General features: G+C 37.7%; 2 protein-coding genes across 2 annotated transcripts in view; both read left to right on the top strand.

Annotated features, from left to right (window-relative positions):
- LOC140164545 (uncharacterized) overlaps positions 1–23,650 on the top strand; it is an 83,211-nt gene that overhangs the window by 30,949 nt on the left and 28,612 nt on the right. The gene's annotated exons all lie outside the window — the stretch shown is intronic.
- LOC140164547 (V(D)J recombination-activating protein 1-like) lies at positions 1,597–22,766 on the top strand. The gene is made up of 3 exons (XM_072187852.1): positions 1,597–1,704; positions 5,860–6,819; positions 22,624–22,766. Exons 1-3 carry the CDS (start codon positions 1,696–1,698, stop codon positions 22,642–22,644), a joined length of 990 nt encoding a protein of 329 aa, XP_072043953.1. The 5' UTR covers positions 1,597–1,695; the 3' UTR covers positions 22,645–22,766.

The raw sequence follows: 23,650 nt of genomic DNA, 5'->3' as shown, positions 1-23,650 counted from the left end.
AAGATTGTGCCTATTTTTGCCTCAAGTGGACACTATCCCTATTTGACATAGATCCCGTTCTTTATCTCCTTTTTTCCCATTTCTGTTCTTCTAAATCTTGTCATCTTTTCATGTAGCCTACACATAGGCCCCGGTACGTAGGCTACATTGGCTGAACATGCTGAATGGGACTGTGGCTTAGGGGGACATGGCCCTAATGGGACATGGACCTAGTGAGACATGGACCTAGTGAGACTGAGTGGGATATGGACCAATCACTGATTTTGTTATGGTACTTATTTTGAAAAAACAAAGAAATTTGAAGCCATTTAGAACTAGAAATTCGGCTCTCACCCAAAGGTTCCATTTTAAAAAAGGTCATGTTCTCACCCAATGACCCCGTATTTTTTACATTTTCCTCTCACTGAATGCTGCTAACTGCAAAAGTGCCAGCCCTACACCTAGTACCTATATCCATTTCATATTGAAGTGCCCCCCCTCCGGACATAGACATGGCCCTGAGTGGGACATGGTGGCGTGGCCAAGGGTGGGGGCAAGGGGGCAGTTGTGTTTCTGACCATATTTACATTATATTTTGTCATTTTAAACTAAAAAGTGCCAATTTTTGCGCGCTTTGCGCAAATTTATTCACTTTCTATACCATATTTCACCAGTTTAGCTTCAATATGGCAAAATTTTCGCACGCTTCGCGCACATTTGTAACATTAACTGATTTTGTCGCCAAAAGGTGTCCCCCTTAAATTTTGTCTTGTCCCCCTTTGCCGAAAGTGCCAGCCCTACACCTAGTACCTATATCCATTTCATATTGAAGTGCCCCCCCCCCGGGACATAGACATGGCCCTGACTGGGACATGGTGGCGTGGCCAAGGGTGGGGGCAAGGGGGCAGTTGTGTTTCTGACCATATTTACATTATATTTTGCCATTTTATTCTAAAAAGTGCCAATTTTTGTGCGCTTCGCGCGAAAATTTATTCACTTTCTATACCATATTTCAACAGTTTAGCTTCAATATGGCAAAATTTTTCGCGCGCTTCACGCACATTTGTAACATTAACTGATTTTTTCACCAAAAGGTGCCTCCCTTAAATTTTGTCTTGTCCCCTTGCCCCCCCTCTGAAAAAGTGCTGGCTACGCCACTGGGGACATGGACCTATTGGGACATGGCCCGCTACTACGGCGCTAGTGGGACGGGGTGGGACATGCCAGTGGGTGGGATATGGCCCCGGGGACACTGAGGACCAATTGGGACATAGTGGACAAAGTTGGATTGAACCAAATGGGACTGGACCAAGTGGGAACTGGACTAAATGGCCTTGGACTAAGTGGGATAGCCGGATGGGACCAAATGGGATAGTGTGAATCCTATAAATTTCCGAATATTCTTTTAAAGGAATTTTTGTTTCCATCTATCTTATTTTCAATATCATTCTCAAAAACCAGAATGCACCGTTCGTATTTATTGTATACACTAGCTACACACAGTATCTGTCAGGTATCTGTATCAGATATTATATGGTCACGAGCTCTCTTCGATATATACAGCCCTTAATACAGCCCGTGTTACATTTTTTTTTGCAAATTTCGCCTGCGAATATATTTACCTATTTACTTCGCATTTGGCACCATGCGTAGTTGTTGAACGTGAGGATTCATCGTACGTAGTACCACGGCAATTTTTAACACGAAGATATTGGGATGATGACGGTGTGTGTGTGGTGAAATGAACAATTGCCGAACTGGGTACAACTTGCTAGATTTGAGTTGGGCTGTTTTGGCTTGTTTAAATTAAGATAGCATAATTATAACCAATATGATCTTACTATAAATAGGGGAATGTTGACTTGTATGTATGTATGTATCTATACTACATTGTACTATGACGTATACTATCTATGTATGCACTTAAAGGGGCATTTCGTGATCCACAGCCTCATCCCCCCACTTTTCTCAAAAAAAGTTGAGATTTTTATATCACTGGAAACCTCTGGCTACATAAATAATGTTTATGTACAAAATATTTCTTGCAGATTAATTCGTTTTGCAAAGATATCGTGAAATTTGAATTTCGTTCTGGTGCACCAGAACGAAATTACAACGCATTGTCTATGGAGCAGTGTAATACACATAATCATGCATATTAACTCGCAAACGCAAAATCGGAATCAACTGAAATTTTGGGAATATGCTTTTTTTGTGTTTATGTACTGAAAAATGTCATAAAAAGAGGATGCTAGGATCACGAAACACTCCTTGAAAGGCTCCGTCAGTTTCGATCCAAATACCACCAAATTCATACGGAAGATCGAGGAATGTACCGAGATGGTTATGCGAAAATTTGGTTGAAAACGGTTAAGAATTGGCCTCAAAATCAGTGAAAATGTGGTCCGTTGCTATACTAGGTAAACAAAAAAAAGGAGTCAGTTACTAAGCTAGCCCTGCTGCGTCGCACGGGCGTATGTAATGCTGAAATGTTTCGCGTAAGCGCAGCGATACCGCTGAATAACGCAGCACTACGCCATGGCACGTGTAAACGACGCAGACACGTAATGAATGATATTAACGACCGTAGCGTAATAAATACGGGAAAAAGATGTGTGTTAAAAAAGTACAAACAACATGAAGAGGTAGGCCTACTATAAATAAAAAAGAAAACAAAATGAGGACAAACAGGCTGTACGAGTAGGCCTATGTGGGTTATATAGAACTTAGTCACAAAATGAAAACGGGAATAAAATAGGCTAAAGAAGGAAAGAAATAAACTCTTCAGGAAATGTAAGAAAAAAAGCTATAAAAAAGATCAGGAATTTAAATAAGAAGGCTATTAAACTGAGGACAGAATTAAATAAATAACATGAAAACGGGAAATCACAAGCTATGCAGCAAAAAAAAGAAGCTAAAAGGAAATGTAAGAAAGGACAGATTTAGAAAATAACGGGAACGGGATTGAATAAATAAAAACACATGGTCAACGGAAAATCGCAAGCTTAGCAGCAGAATTATTTTTAAATGGGACAAAATTGGCTCGGCCCATGTAGAAAAAACTAAAAAGAAAGAAAGAAAGAAGTTCAAATGGAAACGTAGGCTTAATGAGGGTCAGGTTCAGATAAATAAAATTTACCGTTTCAATGATTCTACCTGTTCAGTAATTCCTCCTGTTTTAGTGAACGCTCTCCCATTTACTCACCTAGCGGGGACCCGCGCGTAGCGCGGGTGTCCCGCTAGTCATTATAATAAATAATAATAATAGCTTTATTTATTCACAGTAAAACATGTTCAAAAACCTCAGGCCTTTAAGAAAAATGGCTTGAATGACCTAACCTGACCGACCTTAAAAGTAGGTCAGACCCCCTGACCTTGTAAAAAAAACAATAGAAAATTTTTATTTTATTTTATTTTTATAACATAAGTTCCATGGCCTTTGAATATCAAAAGCAGTTTACAACTTTTAAGGTGGTACTACACCCCTTCATAAAAATGTGACCAGTTTTTGCATGTTTATAAAAAACTCATAACACACTGGTAACAAAAGTTATGTATTAGGCAAAAAAAAAGTTTGTCTCAAAGCTCACGAGAAATTTAAAAACAAATGCGAAATGCAATATTTTTTTTCTTTATTTTTTTATTCCCGACTTTTTTCATAGTATTTTGAGAAAAAAGTCTTGATTTTTGCCAATTTTTTTATGGAAAATTTTTTTTTTTTTTTTTTGAAATAAAAACAATTTCCGCATTTCTTTTTTGTCAAATCGTGCGATTTTACAAACGGGCGCGCAAGCTTTGAGACAAACTTTTTTTTTGCCTTATAGGGACAAGGAATCCAGTTACTACACTGAAATTTCTGTGACTCAGGACTTGATTTATTCTTCAAATATTGGTTTTCCCTCATTTTTGACTAACTCCACAACTGTTGTTTGTGCTGAAATAAAATTTCCAGTGCAGTAATTGTAGTCCTTGCCCCCAAAATATATGTTACTTCTCACCAATGCACTATAATTTTTGAGAAAAATGCAAAAATAGGCACAAAATAGGCCAGTGGTGTATTACCACCTTAAAGTAAAAACAAACAACCCTACCCACCTACCCTAATATTTTTTTTGATGTTACGTCAATCAAACAATTTTTAGGCCGTTAGTTAAACATTCACCAGTTCACATTTGCACAACAATTACGCTTATTCCGAAGGGTCCTTATTCCGAAGGTTCATTACTCTGAATTTACAACAATGTTTGTTATTCCGAAGAGTCATTACTCCAAAGGTGCTTTATTCCGAAGGGTCATCACATCGAAATTATAATAAGATTTGTTATTCCGACGTGTCGTGTCATAATTCAGAAGGCTAATTGTTATTCCAAATTTAAAACAAGGCTTGTTATTCTGAATTTAATACTAGGCTCGTTATTCCGAATTTAAAATGAGGCTTGTTATTCCGACAAATCATTAATCAAAATTTAAATAAGGCTCATTATTTGATACGAAGGTCCAGTAAGTACTCCGAATTTAAAATGAGGCTTGTGATTCCGAAGGGTCATTACTCCGAATTTAAAATAAGGCACTTTATTTCCAAGGGTACATTACCGTAGGCCCTACTCTAAATTTACACAAAGGTTCGATATACCTACAATACATGTAAGGGTTGCTACTCCAAATTTCGGAATAACAGTCCTATAACATTAATTTGGAGTACTCTTTGGAATAATGATTCTTCAGTATAATGGTTGTAAATTCCATTCAGCAAGGTTTGTTTGTTAATCAGAATTTCGGAATAAAGATCCTTCGGAATAATGAGCTTTTAGAGTAATGAATGACCCTTCAGAATAACGAACCTTTGGATTAACGACCCTTCTGAATAACGAACCTTATTTTAAATTCGGGGTAATGACCCTTCTAAATAATGACCCTTTGGAATAATGAACCTTCGGAGTAATGACACTTCTCAATGAGCCTTGTTGTAAATCCGTATTACGGTAATACACTTCATGTGTACATGTAGTTGTGTACACACAACATCGTATTCTTTTTTACCATTTTGAACAATCGACTCAAAAACACCAACATTTTTTACAATTAAAAAACGAATTATCAGCTAGTAATACATTTTAATTAGTAATATATTTGACATTTGACAAAAGCCTGTACTTAAGCCAAAAAAATAAATTGTTTGGTTGCCCTTTAGAGGTCAGTAGATCGATCCTTTTTTCCCTTGGGCTCTTCCTCAATTTTGAAAAGGCTTGTATTGACATTATGCTTGATCAATTTACGGTACAAAATTGTGCGTTTTTGGACCAAATTTAAATGAAAATTTACCGTACCGGTACTTGTTTAAAAAAGAAAAAGAGGGAAAAAAAAAACCACCAAAGATTTCCAATTTTTTGGGGTCGGCCTCCAAGGGCAACCAAGCATTTTTTTTTTGGGGGGGGGGGTCTTATAGACTAGTCAAATTAAGAAAAATAAGGGGTTAACCCACCTCTAATTGCAACAAACCATTTAATCACCATTCATTTCAGAAAAGCATATTTAATAACAAATCAAAGTCCCCAAAAATCCAAGAACAGTGCCAAATTTGCATAAATCCAAAATGGCTGCTTGTAATACAGAGGTGAAATTTCAAAGGGTCAAATCTTGTTTAAAACAACCATACCAATGTATTGCTTTTGGGAGATTGACGCATGCGAAAAGAATTCTGTTGCAATTAGCATTAGTGCTGGGTGATTTTCTGATTTGACTAGCCTTATAGTATCCACATAAATGCATGCATCCTTGCTATACTGGAGGGCTGGTGTTACAAATGACAGGGACATTAAAAACATACACAAAAATGTAACCTACATTGTGTACAATGTTTCTTTCCTTATACTTTTATAGATCACATGTCCAACTATGGAGATTCATACTAGATCGTTAGGAAAGCTTTGTAGAATATGTGGATATCATCTACCAAATGCGAAGAAACTGTCACTTTCACAAAGCCAAGTTTCAAAACCAGCCACTTACTATGCTGAAGATATAAAATTTGCATTTGCTATAGATATCAATTTGGATGAAAAAGATATACATCCTACACATGTATGCCGAAAGTGCATTAGAAAACTACATCATGCCAAAGCCGACGAAAACTTGCACAGAAAATATTTAGGTGACACAAAGGTGCCATGGTCACATCACCCACGATCAACCAATGGTCCATGCTTTGTGTGTGACAAAATGGAAAAAGCTAGACGTGGTGGTATTTCTCGCAGACCTGCACCGCCACACCTGACCAACCGCTTACCCTTTGTCTTAAAAGAAGACAACATTTTTCAAGATCTTATAGCTAAAGAGTCAAATCATACTGCACTTTCTACCAATGATCCAGCACAATTGGCCACAGATGATCCCAACATTAGAACTCACTTCACTTGCAGTATATGTCTACACATTCTGTCCAATCCAATATCCACACCCTGTAATCATCACTTTTGCTCTTTATGCATGTCAAAGCTATTTCAAATCAAACGATCCAGTACTGTCAACTGTCCATCCTGTGAAGATACCATCAAATTTGATGATGTTCGAGCAATCTCGTATACATTTCAATTACATTTTGAGAATCTCAAAATTCAATGTTCGAAGTGCAAAGCAACAGTTCCCCTACGTACATCCCACAATTGCCAACAACCCTCCCCTACTACATTCGCAGCTTCTATTATGACCAAGTTGGCTTTGGATCACCACACTGAAGAGCCTGTCCCAGACAAAGTGGCAGAAGCTGTTGGAGCATGGGTTGACATTATGACAAAGAAGAAAGGAACTGTGGAACTGAAGAGTAAACCCTCTGCTAAGAAGGTATGTGGTACTCTTTATCAACTTTTTTCTCCATCTTTAAAACAGGTCAAAGCAGGCAATGTGCATTTCAAGCAATTTTATGTCCAATAAATTGTTCACATTACAAGTAGGCCCCTATTATGCAGAACTGTTAGTTGGATCACACACTATGGGAGTCTGGGGATTTTGCAATACTAGCGGTCACCCGTCTTTCGCGGTCAGGGGATTTCGCGGTTGGTAAATTTTGTACATTTTGTGTACATGTAAATGTTTTATTTAATAATGGTATGAGAGGAGATGATCATTTAGAACTTAGAAGTATAATATTTAGTATCTTTTCCATATAAATCAATGGCTTGAAATTGCAATTAGATCATGTCTTGCCCCTGTGGGATGCTGGTCGCTCTGATATTTAAGATTTTTATGCCTTTGTTTCTACAGTACTTTTTAGCCCATTTTGGACAAATTTGTTGTACCTTTTAGCTCATTTTTTATCATTTTCATCCAAGTTTGTCCCCCACCTTGAAATGTACCTTGCTGCCCCGCCTCCTGCAAAAGTCCTGGCTACATCACTGAGCAGATGAACACAATTTTATTCACATCCCTCTTGGCCCCTGTGGCCTGCTGGCTGATCTGATATTTTAGATTTCTATGCATTTGTTGTACTTTTTATTTGTTAGCCCATTTTGGATAAATTTGTAGTACTCTCTTTAGCCCATTTGTGACAATCCCCCCCATGAAATTTGCCTCCCCCCCTCTTTCTCTCTCTGAAAAAAGTCCTGGCTACACCACTGTGCAGCTGAAACAATTTTATTCACATTTCCTTACACTCTATTTCATATAAGTTATGATCATACCTGATCATACATTATGCTGATAACATTAAACATAGCACTACCACAAAGCAGAGTAGGCCTATTCATGGTGTGGTTTGGCAACCCTGATTAATTTGTCCTTCAAAAGTTTCACTTTAACTATAGGTTCTCCATAAAAACACAGAATACATGCTAATGTTGATCAATTAGTTGAATAAACAATAGATGTTAATTGAGTTTCTACTCTGTCATGTGAGTTGCTTCTACTGTGTCATGTAATAGTTGAGACTACAGGCATAATATCCTCACACCGATGACAGGATAGAAGGCCTACATGTAATTCAGGCTATGTCAACATTGGTGTATTGTGTTAGCATGCAGGTGCGCTGCCACTGCCTTTGCCCTGCCTTTGAAACTAATTAACATAATTTGACACCCTTAACGTAAACAAAAACAAAATTGAACGTTTTATTGGGGTGCGGACAACTTTACTCTCTGAACGCAAAAAATCCGTTTTCGAAATAACGTAAAAGCGTAGAAGTTTTAGCCTTACAAATTCGCCAAACTCAGTAATTTATTATAGATGGACCAAGCATTAAGGTGTATCGTGATGGTTAAAACATATCTAGCTATATTATCTTTATACCCTATACATGTAGGTAACATTTAGCTGTACTGTACAAAAAATGTACTGCATTACATAATAGCCTACAATTATTTAACTTCGAAACTTTATTTCAGCGTTACTCTGTAGCGAGGATTGTAAAAGCCAACAAGCCAAACGTATCAGGCAGACAAAGGCGCCAACGTAAATATCATCTGACTCAACTTAACTACCCGGTACCTCATAGTATCACTATGAATAAAATCACTACATGTTCAATTCGCCGGTAGATCCGCCATGAGCTGTTGTGGCGTGTGGTGGTGAGCTACGACATGTAATCGTTAGTGCACGCTGGTTCGAATCCGAACGGTTCTGATTTTTTCTCTCCTTTATTATAATGCCAGTTTGTCTGAGCTTCGTTTCTTTAATTATTATATATTTTCTCAGGCATGTATCCTCTGGATCCTCGCATTTAATATTTAATGTCTCATATTGACTGATGTTCTGCCAGGACACAGCAGATAGGCCGCCCTCTCTAATTATAATTAAAAAATTACATTGGCCGTGAGACATTTTCGAGAGAATAAAATCACTACATGTTCAATTCGCCGGTAGATCCGCCATGAGCTGTTGTGGCGTGTGGTGGTGAGCTACGACATGTAATCGTTAGTGCACGCTGGTTCGAATCCGAACGGTTCTGATTTTTTTCTCTCTCTTTATTATAATGCCAGTTTGTCTGAGCTTCGTTTCTTTAATTATTATATATTTTCTCAGGCATGTATCCTCTGGATCCTCGCATTTAATATTTAATGTCCCATATTGACTGATGTTCTGCCAGGACACAGCAGATAGGCCGCCCTCTCTAATTATAATTAAAAAATTACATTGGCCGTGAGACATTTTCGAGAGAATAAAATCACTACATGTTCAATTCGCCGGTAGATCCGCCATGAGTTGTTGTGGCGTGTGGTGGTGAGCTACGACATGTAATCGTTAGTGCACGCTGCGCTGGTTCGAATCCGAACGGTTCTGATTTTTTCTCTCCTTTATTATAATGCCAGTTTGTCTGAGCTTCGTTTCTTTAATTTGGATGAAAAATTCACGGAATTGCAGATAATATGACAAGCGGTTGAAGACAGCTTTGCGTCCTATTGTTAATTGCATCAGTTAATCGATTGTTAATGGTTCTAGCATTCACAGCAACACCGTTATTATCGATACCCGGAAAGTCCCGGATATACAGTGCACAGCTGCCTTTGCGGCCGAAGACGTGACGACACTGGCCATGGTCACGGCTATTTAATAAAATTGTATATTCTTTTTCACTTGTTATAGGCCTACTTATTTGTAAATCCGTATTTTACTTTGTTATTTGTAGGCTTATGATTATCCTGATATTATTATATAAATAAATTATATTCATTCATTTATTTACTAATTTATTATTTTTATAAATATATTTATTTATTCCTATAGACCACTTGACATCACTGTTTATCAACAAAGGCGAGGGACTCATCTATCGATATGCTCGAACGAGCCACTACACTGTTCAATGGCTTTGTACTATATGAAATGTGGCGGGTGATTTAAAATGCACATGCCCTTAGCAAACTACGATTCGTACGCACACTGCAGGGCAAAGAACAATGGAAATTGCCATAATGTGCGCGCATACTGCCGGACAATGACGTCACATGCCAAGTGGTCTATAGCCTAGACCTAGGCTATTTATTTATTCCTATTTATTTATTATTTTACTAATTTGTTTTCTTATTTTATTTATTTAAATTGTTTGTTTATATCCCGGGGATACAATGTGTGGGTGTCATAAGTTTAAATTGAAATATAATAAATAAAACATTAAATGCAAATTAGATTGGATTTATTTATCTTTTTATGTCTATTTATTTATTATTTGTATTCCGATTTATTTATTTTTTATTGTAATATTCATTTATTCATCTATTTATTTAACAACATAAATACTAGCTATTTAAACTTTATTTATTTATTTATTTATTTATTTATTTATTTATAAATTATTTATTTATTTATAAATTTAATTGATATGTAACAACTTTTTTTGTTTATTTGTGACGTCTGACGATTGCCTTCTTGGCGTGAAACTCAGAGTAGCGACTACCTATTCTGGAAGGACTGTTCTTTGAATTTTAAATATATAGTTGATTATATAGAGAGACAGAGATAGGGAGGGGGAGAGCGAGTCGTAGACAGTAATATATATTTGATTTAATTTCTTTATTATTTTAACACATATTTTATTATAGATGTACGTAAAGGGTGTAAAAGTAGCATAAATCATATATTAAGGCCAAGTTTGATAAGTGAACATACTATATTAAGGAGGTACATTGTACTACACCCCTGTCCAATTTTGTGCCTGTTTTTGCATTTTTCTCAAAAATTAAAGCGCATTGGTGACAAATAAGAGGGGCAAGGACTAAAACTACTGCACTGAAAATTTTATTTCAACACACATAACAGTTGTGGAGTTACAGTCAAAAATGAGGGGAAACCAATATTTGATCAATAAATCAATAACTACTTGCCTTGAGTTGCTGAATTTTCAGTGTAGTAGTTGTAGTCCTTGCCCCTACAATATACATCTTACTAATTGTCATTGTCACCAATGCGCTATAATTTTTGAGAAAAATGCAAAAACAGGCACAAAATAGGACAGGGGTGTAGTACAATGTACCTCCTTAATATAGTATGTTCACTTATCAAATCTCATACATGTAGCAGTACAATGTATGACAAACAATGTTGTACAGAATATCTTTGCATGTCACTTACAATTTACTCTATTTTTACTGTTCTTCAGGGAGTGGCATCAGCCCATGTCAAAGTATTATCAACAAATAATCCAACCATAAAAGCCAAGTACAGAATGCCAGGAAACCAAATTAGGTAGGTTGATGTGACGTTTAAAGCAGTGGTGGGGTGATAAGAGGGGGCATTCCCTGCAGGGTCGGATTTACCTTTTGGGGGGAACGGGCCAGGCCAAAATTTGGTAGCCCCAAACCAAAGATGTTTTACTTTAGTAAAACCTAGATACGCTGATGCCTATACTGATGCACGGCAGTGAACGTAACCGTTCCGGCTGAAATCCAGAAATAACTTCATTTGTTCTGGCGCTGCCACTTCCGGTTAACGCGGGAGAAGAACATGCCTTTTGCAAACAAAATGGCCGACTCGTCCCGGCCCCTTTCCAGCGAAAATTATTTAGCCAATGTGAACATGGGGTCATTGGTTATAATATTTTCCTATCATATTGGACTAACACGTCAGCTATATGGTATTTCACGATATAACAGTAATAAAAAGAAAACTGCAAACGTTCGTTCGTCGGATGTTTGATTCAGATTCAACTTTATTTAGCCACGGTGGGCCCACTTCAACCCTAGGTTGTTCTTCCTTGGGGCCGTGGATACAAACTACAGTACAAACAAATATTTAACAAAACATGTTTACAAGAGATATGTTATACAAAATATCAAATGAATTGTTAAAAGATACAAAAGATCATATAAACTTACAATGTATATAGGTTACCTTGTAAAACTGTTTACAAGCGACACTTCATAAAAATATCAAATGAATTGTTAAGCGATACAAAACATCATAAATAAACTTACATACAAGGGGAAAAATGAAAGAATTTATAAACTTATAAACAAAACTGAAAAGAATTAAATGAAACATCTTTCAGCATATTTTTGAAAGTAAATAAATTAGGTGAATTTGTGACCCTATCATCAAGACTGTTCCATAAGATTGCACCTCTATATGATAAGCTACGTTTTTTGAAATCAGTTTTAGGCTGTGGGATGAAAACATTATTTTTACTTTGCGAAAATTGTATTTATTATTAGAAAACGAGGAAACAGTTGAAAGGTAAGGAGGTGCTAAGTTATTTAAAATTTTATAAATCCAAATTGAGGTATTATACTGATGTCTATGAGAAAGTGGCTTCCAATTGAGCTGATCTAGGACAATAGCACTGGAGGTATCCCATGGAGCTCCACAAATAATGCGAGCAGCTCTGTTTTGGATAATTTGTAATCTCTTTGCTATAGACATACCACAATTTCCCCAAACAACATTACAATATTCAAGGTGAGGAAGTACAATTGCATTATAGTGACCAGCTCTAATGACGTCATGATGTAAACAATGTCCGGGTCATTAATAATTAATTAGGTAAACCCAAATATGGAAACCTCCAAACCTATGCAAATTAGGTGTTCGACGAATCAGAATACGATCAGCCCACCTCCAAACTTATGCAAATGAGTTCAGGCGGCTATGTGTACAGTAGTGTATACCAACCTCTGTGCCCCAAACTCACTGTGTGGAAGCCATGTGCACTCAAGTGAGTTATGTACGTCATCCACCAGTGGAGCTCCTGCGCCCCTCCGCAGAACTTCCGGTAGTGGATGTTCTGCGCTCGAGGCGCAGAGAATCCACTGTCGGAGTTGCTGCGCCCCGGAAGCAAAATAATAGATTTTCTTATTATAATAACGGTGGATCATTTCTGCGCTTTCGGGCGCAGAACATCCACTATCGGAGTTGATGCGCCCGGCGCAGTCCCTTATATGTAACGGTGGATCATTGCTGCGCTTTCGGGCGCAGAGAATCCACTGTCGGAGTTGCTGCGCTCGGAAGCAAAATAATAGATTTTCGTACTATAATAACGGTGGATCATTACTGCGCTCGGGCGCAGAACATCCACTATCGGAGTTCATGCGCCCGGCGCAGTCCCTTATATGTAACGGTGGATCATTGCTGCGCTCGGGCGCAGAACATCTACTGTTGGCGTAGCTGCGCTCAGAAGCAAAATAATAGATTTTCTTATTATAATAACGGTGGATCATTGCTGCGCTCGGGCGCAGAACATCCACTGTTGGAGTAACTGCGCTCGGAAGCAATATAGTACATTTTCTTATTATAATACTGGTGGATCATTTCTGCGCTCGGGGGGCGCGGAACATCCACTGTCGGAGTTGATGCGCTCGGAAGCAAAATAATACATTTTCTTATTAGGCCTATATTAATAAATATACATGCGTATAATAACTAGTATTAGGCCTATTATAACTCCAAATTGAAAGCAAAATAATACATTTTCTTATTGAAATTACGGCGGATCATTGCTGCGCTCGGTCGCAGAAAATCCACTGTCGGAGCTTCTGCGCTCGGAAGTCAAATAGGCCTAAATTATTTTCTTATTTTATTAATTAGAGAATAAAAGATAGGATTTTGTCTTTTGCCTATCAATATCGTGTCATAATGGATGGGCTGGCCAATATTTTGAGTAGTGGATGCGGCGCAGCCGGTATCCACTACGATAAAAATATTGGCCACCCCATCCATTATGACACAATATTGGATCGGCAAAAGACAAAATCCTATCTTTTATTCTCATTCTTATTCAGTTTTAATGTAATTTTTGCAAGAAAAACTGCCTTTTTCAGAAAAAATAAAGTTACTTTTGTGAGGACATCCCGTTGTTTTAAATGAACGAAACCATCACGAACATCTAAGCCGCCTAATCGCGTTCTTAGTTCTCGCGACGTGTATTACGCTGAACGCATTATCGCTACGATCATTGATGAGCAACAAGCGTGCCGCCGTTGCGTGGTGGCGCGCTCCTGTCTAATATCACTATCAACTATTTTGAGATATTATACACCAGAAAACCAATCAAATTACGTGAATTCTTTACAAGACGCACCCATTGAATAAGAATAAAATATAATTATGCATGCGTATAATAACTAAACTCCGAGAAGTTTATTGCTATTAGTATAACCGAATTGACAGCAAAATAATAGATTTTCTTATTATAATAACGCGGATCATTGCTGCGCTCGGGCGCAGAGAATCCACTGTCGGAGTTGATGCGCTCGGAAGCAAAATAATACATTTTTTTATTAGGCCTATATTAATAAATATGCATGCGTATAATAACTATAACTCCAAATTGACAGCAAAATAATGCATTTTCTTATTGAAATTACGGCGGATCATTGCTGCGCGTGCGCAGAAAATCCACTGTCGGAGCTTCTGCGCTCGGAAGTCAAATAAATTATTTTCTTATTTTATTAATAAAATACAACATGCATGCGTATAATAACTAATATTTTCTTATTATATTAATAAAAAATAATATGCATGCGTATAATAACTAAACTCCGAGAAGTTTATTGCTATTAGTATAACCGAATTGACAGCAAAATAATAGATTTTCTTATTATAATAACGGTGGATCAATGCTGCGCTCGGGTGCAGAACATCCACTGTAGGAGTTGATGCGCCCAGGCGCAGTCCCTTATATGTAACGGTGGATCATTGCTGCGCTCGGGCGCAGAACATCCACTGTTGGAGTAACTGCGCTCGGAAGCAAAATAATGGATTTTCTTATTAAAATAACGGTGGATCATTTCTGCGTTCGAGCGCAGAGAATCCACTGTCGGAGTTGATGCGCTCGGAAGCAAAATAAATTATTTTCTTATTACCGGTATATTAATAATATATTTTTTATTGTAATAGCTCTACGGAGAAGTTTATTTCTATTAGGCCTATGCATGCGTATAATAATAACTATAACCCCAAGAAGTTTCATTGATATTTACTATTAGGTCTGCGCTCGGAAGCAAAATAATGGATTTTCTTATTAAAATAACGGTGGATCATTGCTGCGTTCGAGCGCAAAGAATCCACTGTCGGAGTTGATGCTCTCGGAAGCTAAATAAATTATTTTCTTATTATATTAATAATATATTTTTTATTGTAATAGCTCTACGGAGAAGTTTATTACTATTAGGCCTATGCATGCGTATAATATACAAATATATACTGCCATGAGAGGTTCTGGTTAAAACTATGGGCCCGAGGTGAGATCAATAGTATTAATTGATCTCAACAAGGGACCATAGTTTTAACCAGAACTTCGAATAAAGGCAGTATATATTTGTTTTATATACTTCATTAATATGTTCTTTGTTCATTGATTTGTTAAAAGAAAATTATTTGACGTTTTTTTTCTCCGCTTCTATCCTGAGTGAACAGCACGGCTAATTTAAGCACAACCTACCCTTCAAAAAATCGAATAGCCTAAAATCGGGCTAACCAATTACAGCAGCGCGAAATGACGCTATGGCAGTTTCGCGTGTGTGAACTGTTCCGTCGCATCGAATGCGCGCGCGCGGAAGGCATGGTCAAAAGTACTATTTACGGCTTGGAGGTACTATTTACGGCTCATCCGGGACATTGAAAATACTATTTACGGCTTAGAGGTACTATTTACGGATAGGAGTACTGATGGTAAAACTATTTTTGGTCATGTGATCCACTTTTAACCAATCAATGAACAAGAATATATTAATGAAGTATATAATAATAACTATAACTCCGAGAAGTTTATTGATATTTACTATTAGGTCTATATAATGCGCTCGCAAGCTCAGATTATAATAAAACTTTTTTTTTTCGTTCACGTTTCCTTGTCGGTACTTCTCATGTAACCGCAAATAATTCCTATTCAAATATATATAATTCTGATTGACACATGACCACTTGCAATTCGGCCTTTGTTAGTCACCAGATAAGTAGGTGTCATTTTGTGGTTAATAGATAAAAGGAACCGATAAGGCCGCGACGAAAAAAGAAACCCTGTTCTACGGGCGGACGGACCTTTCAAGTAGGGTCGGCCATTTTTTTGTTGTTTTTTATGTACGATCTTTTTTCAGAATATACCTTCATTTTTTTTCAAAACCGATTTTTTTTTTGGTGGCATATTTGTAATATTTACACATGTTCCAACTTAAATATATGAGCAAACTGACAAATTCGCCCTATTTGTAGTAAAACGGGATGATTTTCTGTTATGAATATAATTTTCCGATTATGATAATATGTCGGAACGCAGTCGCAAATCGTAGTCTCCTACAAAGGCAGTTTGGTTACGCTCCCTCCGCGTGTAGAGGGAGCGTAACCAAACTGGCTGCGTATGATACTAACTCTGAGGCCGCACCACCGAGCACTACTGGGCCGCACTCTCCGTCCAAATCCAAAAAGTGCGAGAGTATTTCGAGTGATAGAGGTGAACTTTATGATGTTGTTTCTTTGCAAATTCCCAATGTTTTTCGCGTCCAAATGTATTGGGAACTTTCATAATAATTGCATGATTATCTTTTTGGAAGAATAAAAGTGTAGCCTTGGTGTAGCCTAGGTAGCGGCGACATGAAACCACGTTTATCGGTTCCTTTAATCTCTAACCACAAAATGACGGCGCATAATTATCCTCTGCCGTGGATTTAAAATTGACATTGATCTTCGCTTATGCTAATTTTTGGACCCCCTCCGCTTGTTTGGGAATCATATGGATTACACCTACTTATCTGTTGACTAACAAAGGCCGAATTGCAAGTGGTCATGTGTCAATCAGAATTATATTTGAATAGGAATTATCTGAAATAGCATTTGCGGTTACATGAAAAGTACCGACAAGGAAACGTGAACGGGAAAAAAAGGAAAGAAACAAAAGACAAAAGAAGAAAAGAATGTAGATGAAAGAAAACAGAAAATAAATGTAAAATGAGAAAAAAACACCCAAAACAAAACTAAAAAACATATTATATTATATTAGACTCTAGACTCTTTTATTTTTACTTCCGAGCGCAGTTACTCCAACAGTGGATGTTCTGCGCCCGAGCGCAGCAATGGTCCACCGTTACATATAAGGGACTGCGCCCGGGCGCATCAACTCCGACAGTGGATGTTCTGCGCCCGAGCGCAGCAATGATCCACCGTTATTATAATAAGAAAATCTATTATTTTGATTTTTTTTAATATAATAAGAAAATATTACTTATTGTTATACGCATGCATATTGTATTTTATTAATAAAATAAGAAAATTTATTTGACTTCCGAGCGCAGAAGCTCCGACAGTGGATTTTCTGCGCCCGAGCGCAGCAATGATCCGCCGTAATTTCAATAAGAAAATGCATTATTTTGCTGTCAATTTGGAGTTATAGTTATTATAATAGGCCTAATACTAGTTATTATACGCATGTATATTTATTAATATAGGCCTATTAAGAAAATCTATTATTTTACTTCCGAGCGCAGTTACTCCGACAGTGGATGTTCTGCGCCCCCCGAGCGCAGAAATGATCCACCGTTACATATAAGGGACTGCGCCCGGGCGCATCAACTCCGATAGTGGATGTTCTGCGCCCGAGCGCAGAAATGATCCACCGTTATTATAATAAGAAAATATATTATTTGCTGTCAATTCGGTTATACTAATAGCAATAAACTTCTCGGAGTTTAGTTATTATACGCATGCATATTATTTTTTATTAATATAATAAGAAAATATTAGTTATTATACGCATGCATATTGTATTTTATTAATAAAATAAGAAAATAATTCACTTCCGAGCGCAAAAGCTCCGACAGTGGATTTTCTGCGCCCGAGCGCAGCAATGATCCACCGTTACATATAAGGGACTGCGCCCGGGCGCATCAACTCCGACAGTGGATGTTCTGCGCCCGAGCGCAGCGATGATCCACCGTTATTATAATAAGAAAATCTATTATTTTGATTAGTTTTTATTAATATAAAAAGAAAATATTAGTTATTATACGCATGCATATTGTATTTTATTAATAAAATAAGAAAATAATTTATGATTTGACTTCCGAGCGCAGAAGCTCCGACAGTGGATTTTCTGCGCCCGAGCGCAGCAATGATCCGCCGTAATTTCAATAAGAAAATGCATTATTTTGCTGTCAATTTGGAGTTATAGTTATTATAATAGGCCTAATACTAGTTATTATACGCATGTATATTTATTAATATAGGCCTAATAAGAAAATCTATTATTTTACTTCCGAGCGCAGTTACTCCAACAGTGGATGTTCAGCGCCCCCCCCGAGCGCAGAAAAATGATCCACCAGTATTATAATAAGAATTATATTGCTTCCGAGCGCAGTTACTCCAACAGTGGATGTTCTGCGCCCGAGCGCAGCAATGATCCACCGTTACATATAAGGGACTGCGCCCGGGCGCATCAACTCCGACAGTGGATATTCTGCGCCCGAGCGCAGCAATGATCCGCCGTAATTTCAATAAGAAAATGCATTATTTTGCTGTCAATTTGGAGTTATAGTTATTATAATAGGCCTAATACTAGTTATTATACGCATGTATATTTATTAATATAGGCCTAATAAGAAAATCTATTATTTTACTTCCGAGCGCAGTTACTCCGACAGTGGATGTTCTGCGCCCCCCGAGCGCAGAAATGATCCACCGTTACATATAAGGGACTGCGCCCGGGCGCATCAACTCCGATAGTGGATGTTCTGCGCCCGAGCGCAGAAATGATCCACCATTATTATAATAAGAAAATATATTATTTGCTGTCAATTCGGTTATACTAATAGCAATAAACTTCTCGGAGTTTAGTTATTATACGCATGCATATTATTTTTTATTAATATAATAAGAAAATATTAGTTATTATACGCATGCATATTGTATTTTATTAATAAAATAAGAAAATAATTCACTTCCGAGCGCAAAACCTCCGACAGTGGATTTTCTGCGCCCGAGCGCAGCAATGATCCACCGTTACATATAAAGGACTGCGCCCGGGCGCATCAACTCCGACAGTGGATGTTCTGCGCCCGAGCGCAGCGATGATCCACCGTTATTATAATAAGAAAATCTATTATTTTGATTAGTTTTTATTAATATAAAAAGAAAATATTAGTTATTATACGCATGCATATTGTATTTTATTAATAAAATAAGAAAATAATTTATGATTTGACTTCCGAGCGCAGAAGCTCCGACAGTGGATTTTCTGCGCCCGAGCGCAGCAATGATCCGCCGTAATTTCAATAAGAAAATGCATTATTTTGCTGTCAATTTGGAGTTATAGTTATTATAATAGGCCTAATACTAGTTATTATACGCATGTATATTTATTAATATAGGCCTAATAAGAAAATCTATTATTTTACTTCCGAGCGCAGTTACTCCAACAGTGGATGTTCAGTGCCCCCCCGAGCGCAGAAAAATGATCCACCAGTATTATAATAAGAATTATATTGCTTCCGAGCGCAGTTACTCCAACAGTGGATGTTCTGCGCCCGAGCGCAGCAATGATCCACCGTTACATATATAAGGGACTGCGCCCGGGCGCATCAACTCCGACAGTGGATGTTCTGCGCCCGAGCGCAGAAATGATCCACCGTTATTATAATACGAAAATCTATTATTTTGCTTCCGAGCGCAGCAACTCCGACAGTGGATTCTCTGCGCCCCCGAGCGCAGAACATCCACTACCGGAAGTTCTGCGGAGGGGCGCAGGAGCTCCACTTGTGGATGACGTACATACATGCTCAAGTGGCCAAAAGAGAAATAGGGATGATCCCCTCCCATGCATTGAAAACGGTCTTTCAAATGACTCTGTTGAGAAGTACGTAAAGTGTGTGAAAATTTTGTGTTTCACCACTTGGGGGGGGGGGCACAGAATTGATCTAGGGGGTGCTGAACTGGTTGATTTAGCGCCCCTCTAAGATGGAATGAAAGAAAACTATCCGTTTCAAATGTGGGGCCCTCAACAATTAAAAGAAAAAAAATGTAAAAACTAAAAAGTAAAAAATTGAATTCATAAATATACTGAATCAAATCAAACCATCCCAGTACTAAATTAATGTAGGTCGGCCCTTGCAATGCCTCCCCTAGCTGCACCACTAATTGTTGAGGGCCCCAAGTTTGAAACAGATAGTTTTCTTTCATTTTTTCCTCTTCCAATTTTTTTGCCAAATGCAAAATTTCCATTTTTTGCATTCCCGTCCCACGAGAAAATATCTTCTTTAAAAGACTGTTTGCTCACTGACCAGTCTGTAACCTTGAGACTGATTGCTAGTTGTGGTCAGCTGATTGGTGAAATTAAAGTGGCACCATTTATAATCGGTTTTAATGATTTAAGGGCGTACTACACCCATATACTGGTTTGATTGGTCTAAATAAATATTTTTTCATTTATAGCTAGGCGATATATGCACGGATCATGTGAAATTAAAAAAAATATGAAAAAAAGAAGAAAAAAAGTGCTTTTAAACAATTGTAGTAAGTCATTTTAGCCCTATATATATTGTGTTTACTGTATCCTAGTTACTCAGATGCGTGTTTCATAACAAACCATGATTTATTCTATTCAGCATGTTCAAGTAGGGTACATGAATAGAATACATTAAATCCTTTGTTATACTCTCTATAGAAAATCTAGTGGTGCATGCAAAATATATAAACACTTACACAATGGATGTATAGTCATTAGTCAATAATATTATAATGTGTTGTTAGGAGAAGAAAAGGCTATTAGGTCACCGTATGTCAGGTTATAGGTCAATTGGTTCAGGTCAAATTTAAGCATCAATTTTGACTACACATGTGAGAGTTTGTGATATCATAATGAGGAATAATTTTGATATTCTGTCTTTAACTGGATATATATCGAGAAGTGCAAGGTGGATCATAGATTTTAAATACCGGTATTTAAAATCTATGGGTGGATATACTAATATACCTTGGGATGTAAATGGTGAGTACAATTTAGAATGCCTAGTTGAGACGGATTTCACAAATAAATATAAAATAGTTACCAAAATCACAAACGTTAAGCTTACGGAAAACTACCCAATATGGTGGTATACTGTGACAAGAAATACAATTTTTTTCAACATTGCTGTAGTATGGTTGTGGTAACCTGTTACCTGTGGCTTAATTAAGTTTCAGTGAAATAATGTTGCAAGTTAAAAATACAAAATATAGCTCAACATTGAAAATAGAAGCATTTTAACCAGTTCCTTTTTGTCTCGCCTGATAAGGCAGGAGACTATATAATCACTTTTCCGTATGTATGTGTGTGCGTGGGGGTGTGTGTGTGGGGGTGCGTGTGTGACAAATTTGATTAAAGTTTTGCTTTTTCTCGGAGACTAGGCGTCGCACGTTTCTCAAACTTTGTGGGTGGGTGCATCTTGACCCGAGACAAAACCGGTTTGTATTGGTTAGTGGGTCAAGGTCACTGAGGACCTCTAGAGGTCATCTGAGGTCAAATTAGTAAAAACTGTCGTATGGGCATGAAACTTGGTAGGTACAGTCAACATTTCAAGCCAAATTTTTGAAGGTCATTTCAAGGTCACCAGGGGTCATCTGAGGTCAAATTAGTATAAACTGTCGGATGGGCATGAAACTTGGTAGGTACATTCAACATTTCAAGCCAAATTTTTTGAAGGTCATTTCAAGGTCACCAGGGGTCATCTGAGGTCAAATAAGTATAAACTGTCGGATGGGCATGAAACTTGGTGGGTACAGTCAACATTTAAAGCCAAATTTTTGGAAGGTCATTTCGGGGTCACCAGGGGTCATCTGAGGTCAAATTAGTAAAAACTATCGGATGTGCATGAAACTTGGTGGGTACAGTCAACATTTAAAGCCAAATTTTTGGAAGGTCATTTCGAGGTCACCAGGGGTCATTTGAGGTCAAATTAGTAAAAACTGTCCATGGACATGAAACTTGGTGGGTACCGTCAACATTTAAAGCCACATTTTTGGAAGATCATTTTGAGGCCACCAGGGGTCATCTGAGGTCAAATTAGTAAAAACTGTTGTGTGGGTATGAAACTTAGTGGATACAGTCAACATTTAGAGCCAACGTTTTGGAAGGTCATTTCAGGGTCACCAGGGGTCAAATTAGTAAAAACTGTTGCATGGGCATGAAACTTGGTGGGCACAGTCACCATCAGCCAGATAATCGTGCCTAGCCGATAACCGCTAAATTCATTTACCTCGACCAAAAGTAATCACAAAAGCAGGCGGTTGCGAAAGCAGGCGAGACTCGTGGTTCGAGAACCGCCTTGTTTGATAGTTGTGGAGCACCAAGTTCATGAAGTCATAAAAGAAATCAGGAACCACTTATTCCCATTTTACATATCAACTTTATTTCCCTAACGTGTTAGCAACACATATCCAAAATTTTAACGAAATCCGTTGATAGTAAGCTTTCCAAAATGAAGTGAATTTAAATCATCAGTGATGTACCACCTTTTGGCTTCTACTTTTAAAAGCATGTAAGCTACGTTGATACCGATGCCACCAATAAAAGCGAGAAGATTTGCCCTTCATTTTGCATACCACTTTGTCCAATTTTTTTTGTAATTTCTTCACAAAATGCAAAAAATGCAAAAAAAATCAATGGGTGTAGTCCCCCCTTTAAAGGAGCACACACAAGTTTTTTTGAAAGCAGCAGATGCAGATTTTTGGTAACACCTTTTCTTATTTGTTTTCTCCCAGAACCCAACCGGCTCCATCTAGAATCACCAAGAATAATCTACAACCATTGAAATGCAGGTACTGTTTACGATGGTGGCCTGATTTTGAGAGGTACAGGAGGCACATAAGAAGACATTCCAAATGGAAAGGGATAATCTCCAAGGTGCGTACGCATATATTAGTACGTAACTACGTATCCATATCATAAACAGATTTGTACGGGGAACAACGCATCACATTCAGAACTTTTTTCCATTCTTATAACCAATACATGCAGCACATAGAGATCTATATGCCATAGCCGGACGTAGCTCGGAAGAACGTAGAGTAGGGAAAGAGTGTAGATCTTGTTGGTCGCCGTTTAACACCATATTCAACAATTTTACTTGATGATGGCCGTGTCAATTTCACCAAAATGAAATTCCAAGTCTCTTATTTATATAAATATCCTGCCGAGGAAATTCGACAGGACATAAAGGACCGTTCACAAACACTTGTTGGGAGGGGGGCTGATGCAAAAAAATTCCTCACAAAAATTTTTCGGGCCCCCCGCCTTTTCAGATCTCCCAAATTTCAGGACCCCCCCCCCTTTTTTAAATGAAAATTATGGGTCAACCCCATAGAAAAGCATATAAAATCAATTTTCCCAGGAAAATTTGTGGTCAATTTTTCAGGGCCCATTAGGAGGGTCAAAACTTTGAAGGGCTCCCATTTTGCATTAGGCCCCCCTAACAAGTGTTTGTGAACAGACCCTAAACAGCATTAATACTCACCTGCTTCAGTGTGATGATTTCGATATAGAAAAAGTGAAGCAAAATTGTGTTTCTAAAAATCTTACATCTTATTTTTTGGCCCCCACACATGTGTGGGGCTTATGTTATCATCCAAATGTCTGTTTGTTTGGCTGGTTGTTTGGCTGCCTAGTTGTCCGGGTGGAAGCAAATGAATTAATCCACTCTGCAGCTTAAATGCAATAACCGATCATCTTCATTATTATGTTTTGGTATCATGCTCAGCCATCCAATATTATATCAAACTTGGTATGGCG

This window comes from Amphiura filiformis, chromosome 11 (assembly GCF_039555335.1).
Source record: "Amphiura filiformis chromosome 11, Afil_fr2py, whole genome shotgun sequence".
Classification (NCBI taxonomy): Eukaryota; Metazoa; Echinodermata; class Ophiuroidea; order Amphilepidida; family Amphiuridae; genus Amphiura; species Amphiura filiformis.
Note: the sequence above shows the minus strand (reverse complement) of the source record. Positions and strands in the feature narration are given on the sequence as shown.

Excerpts from the sequence above, each read along its gene's own strand:
- LOC140164547 (XM_072187852.1), top strand. Across the intron at positions 6,820-22,623 it reads GTAAACCCTCTGCTAAGAAG|AACCCAACCGGCTCCATCTA; the intron begins GTATGTGGTACT and ends GTTTTCTCCCAG.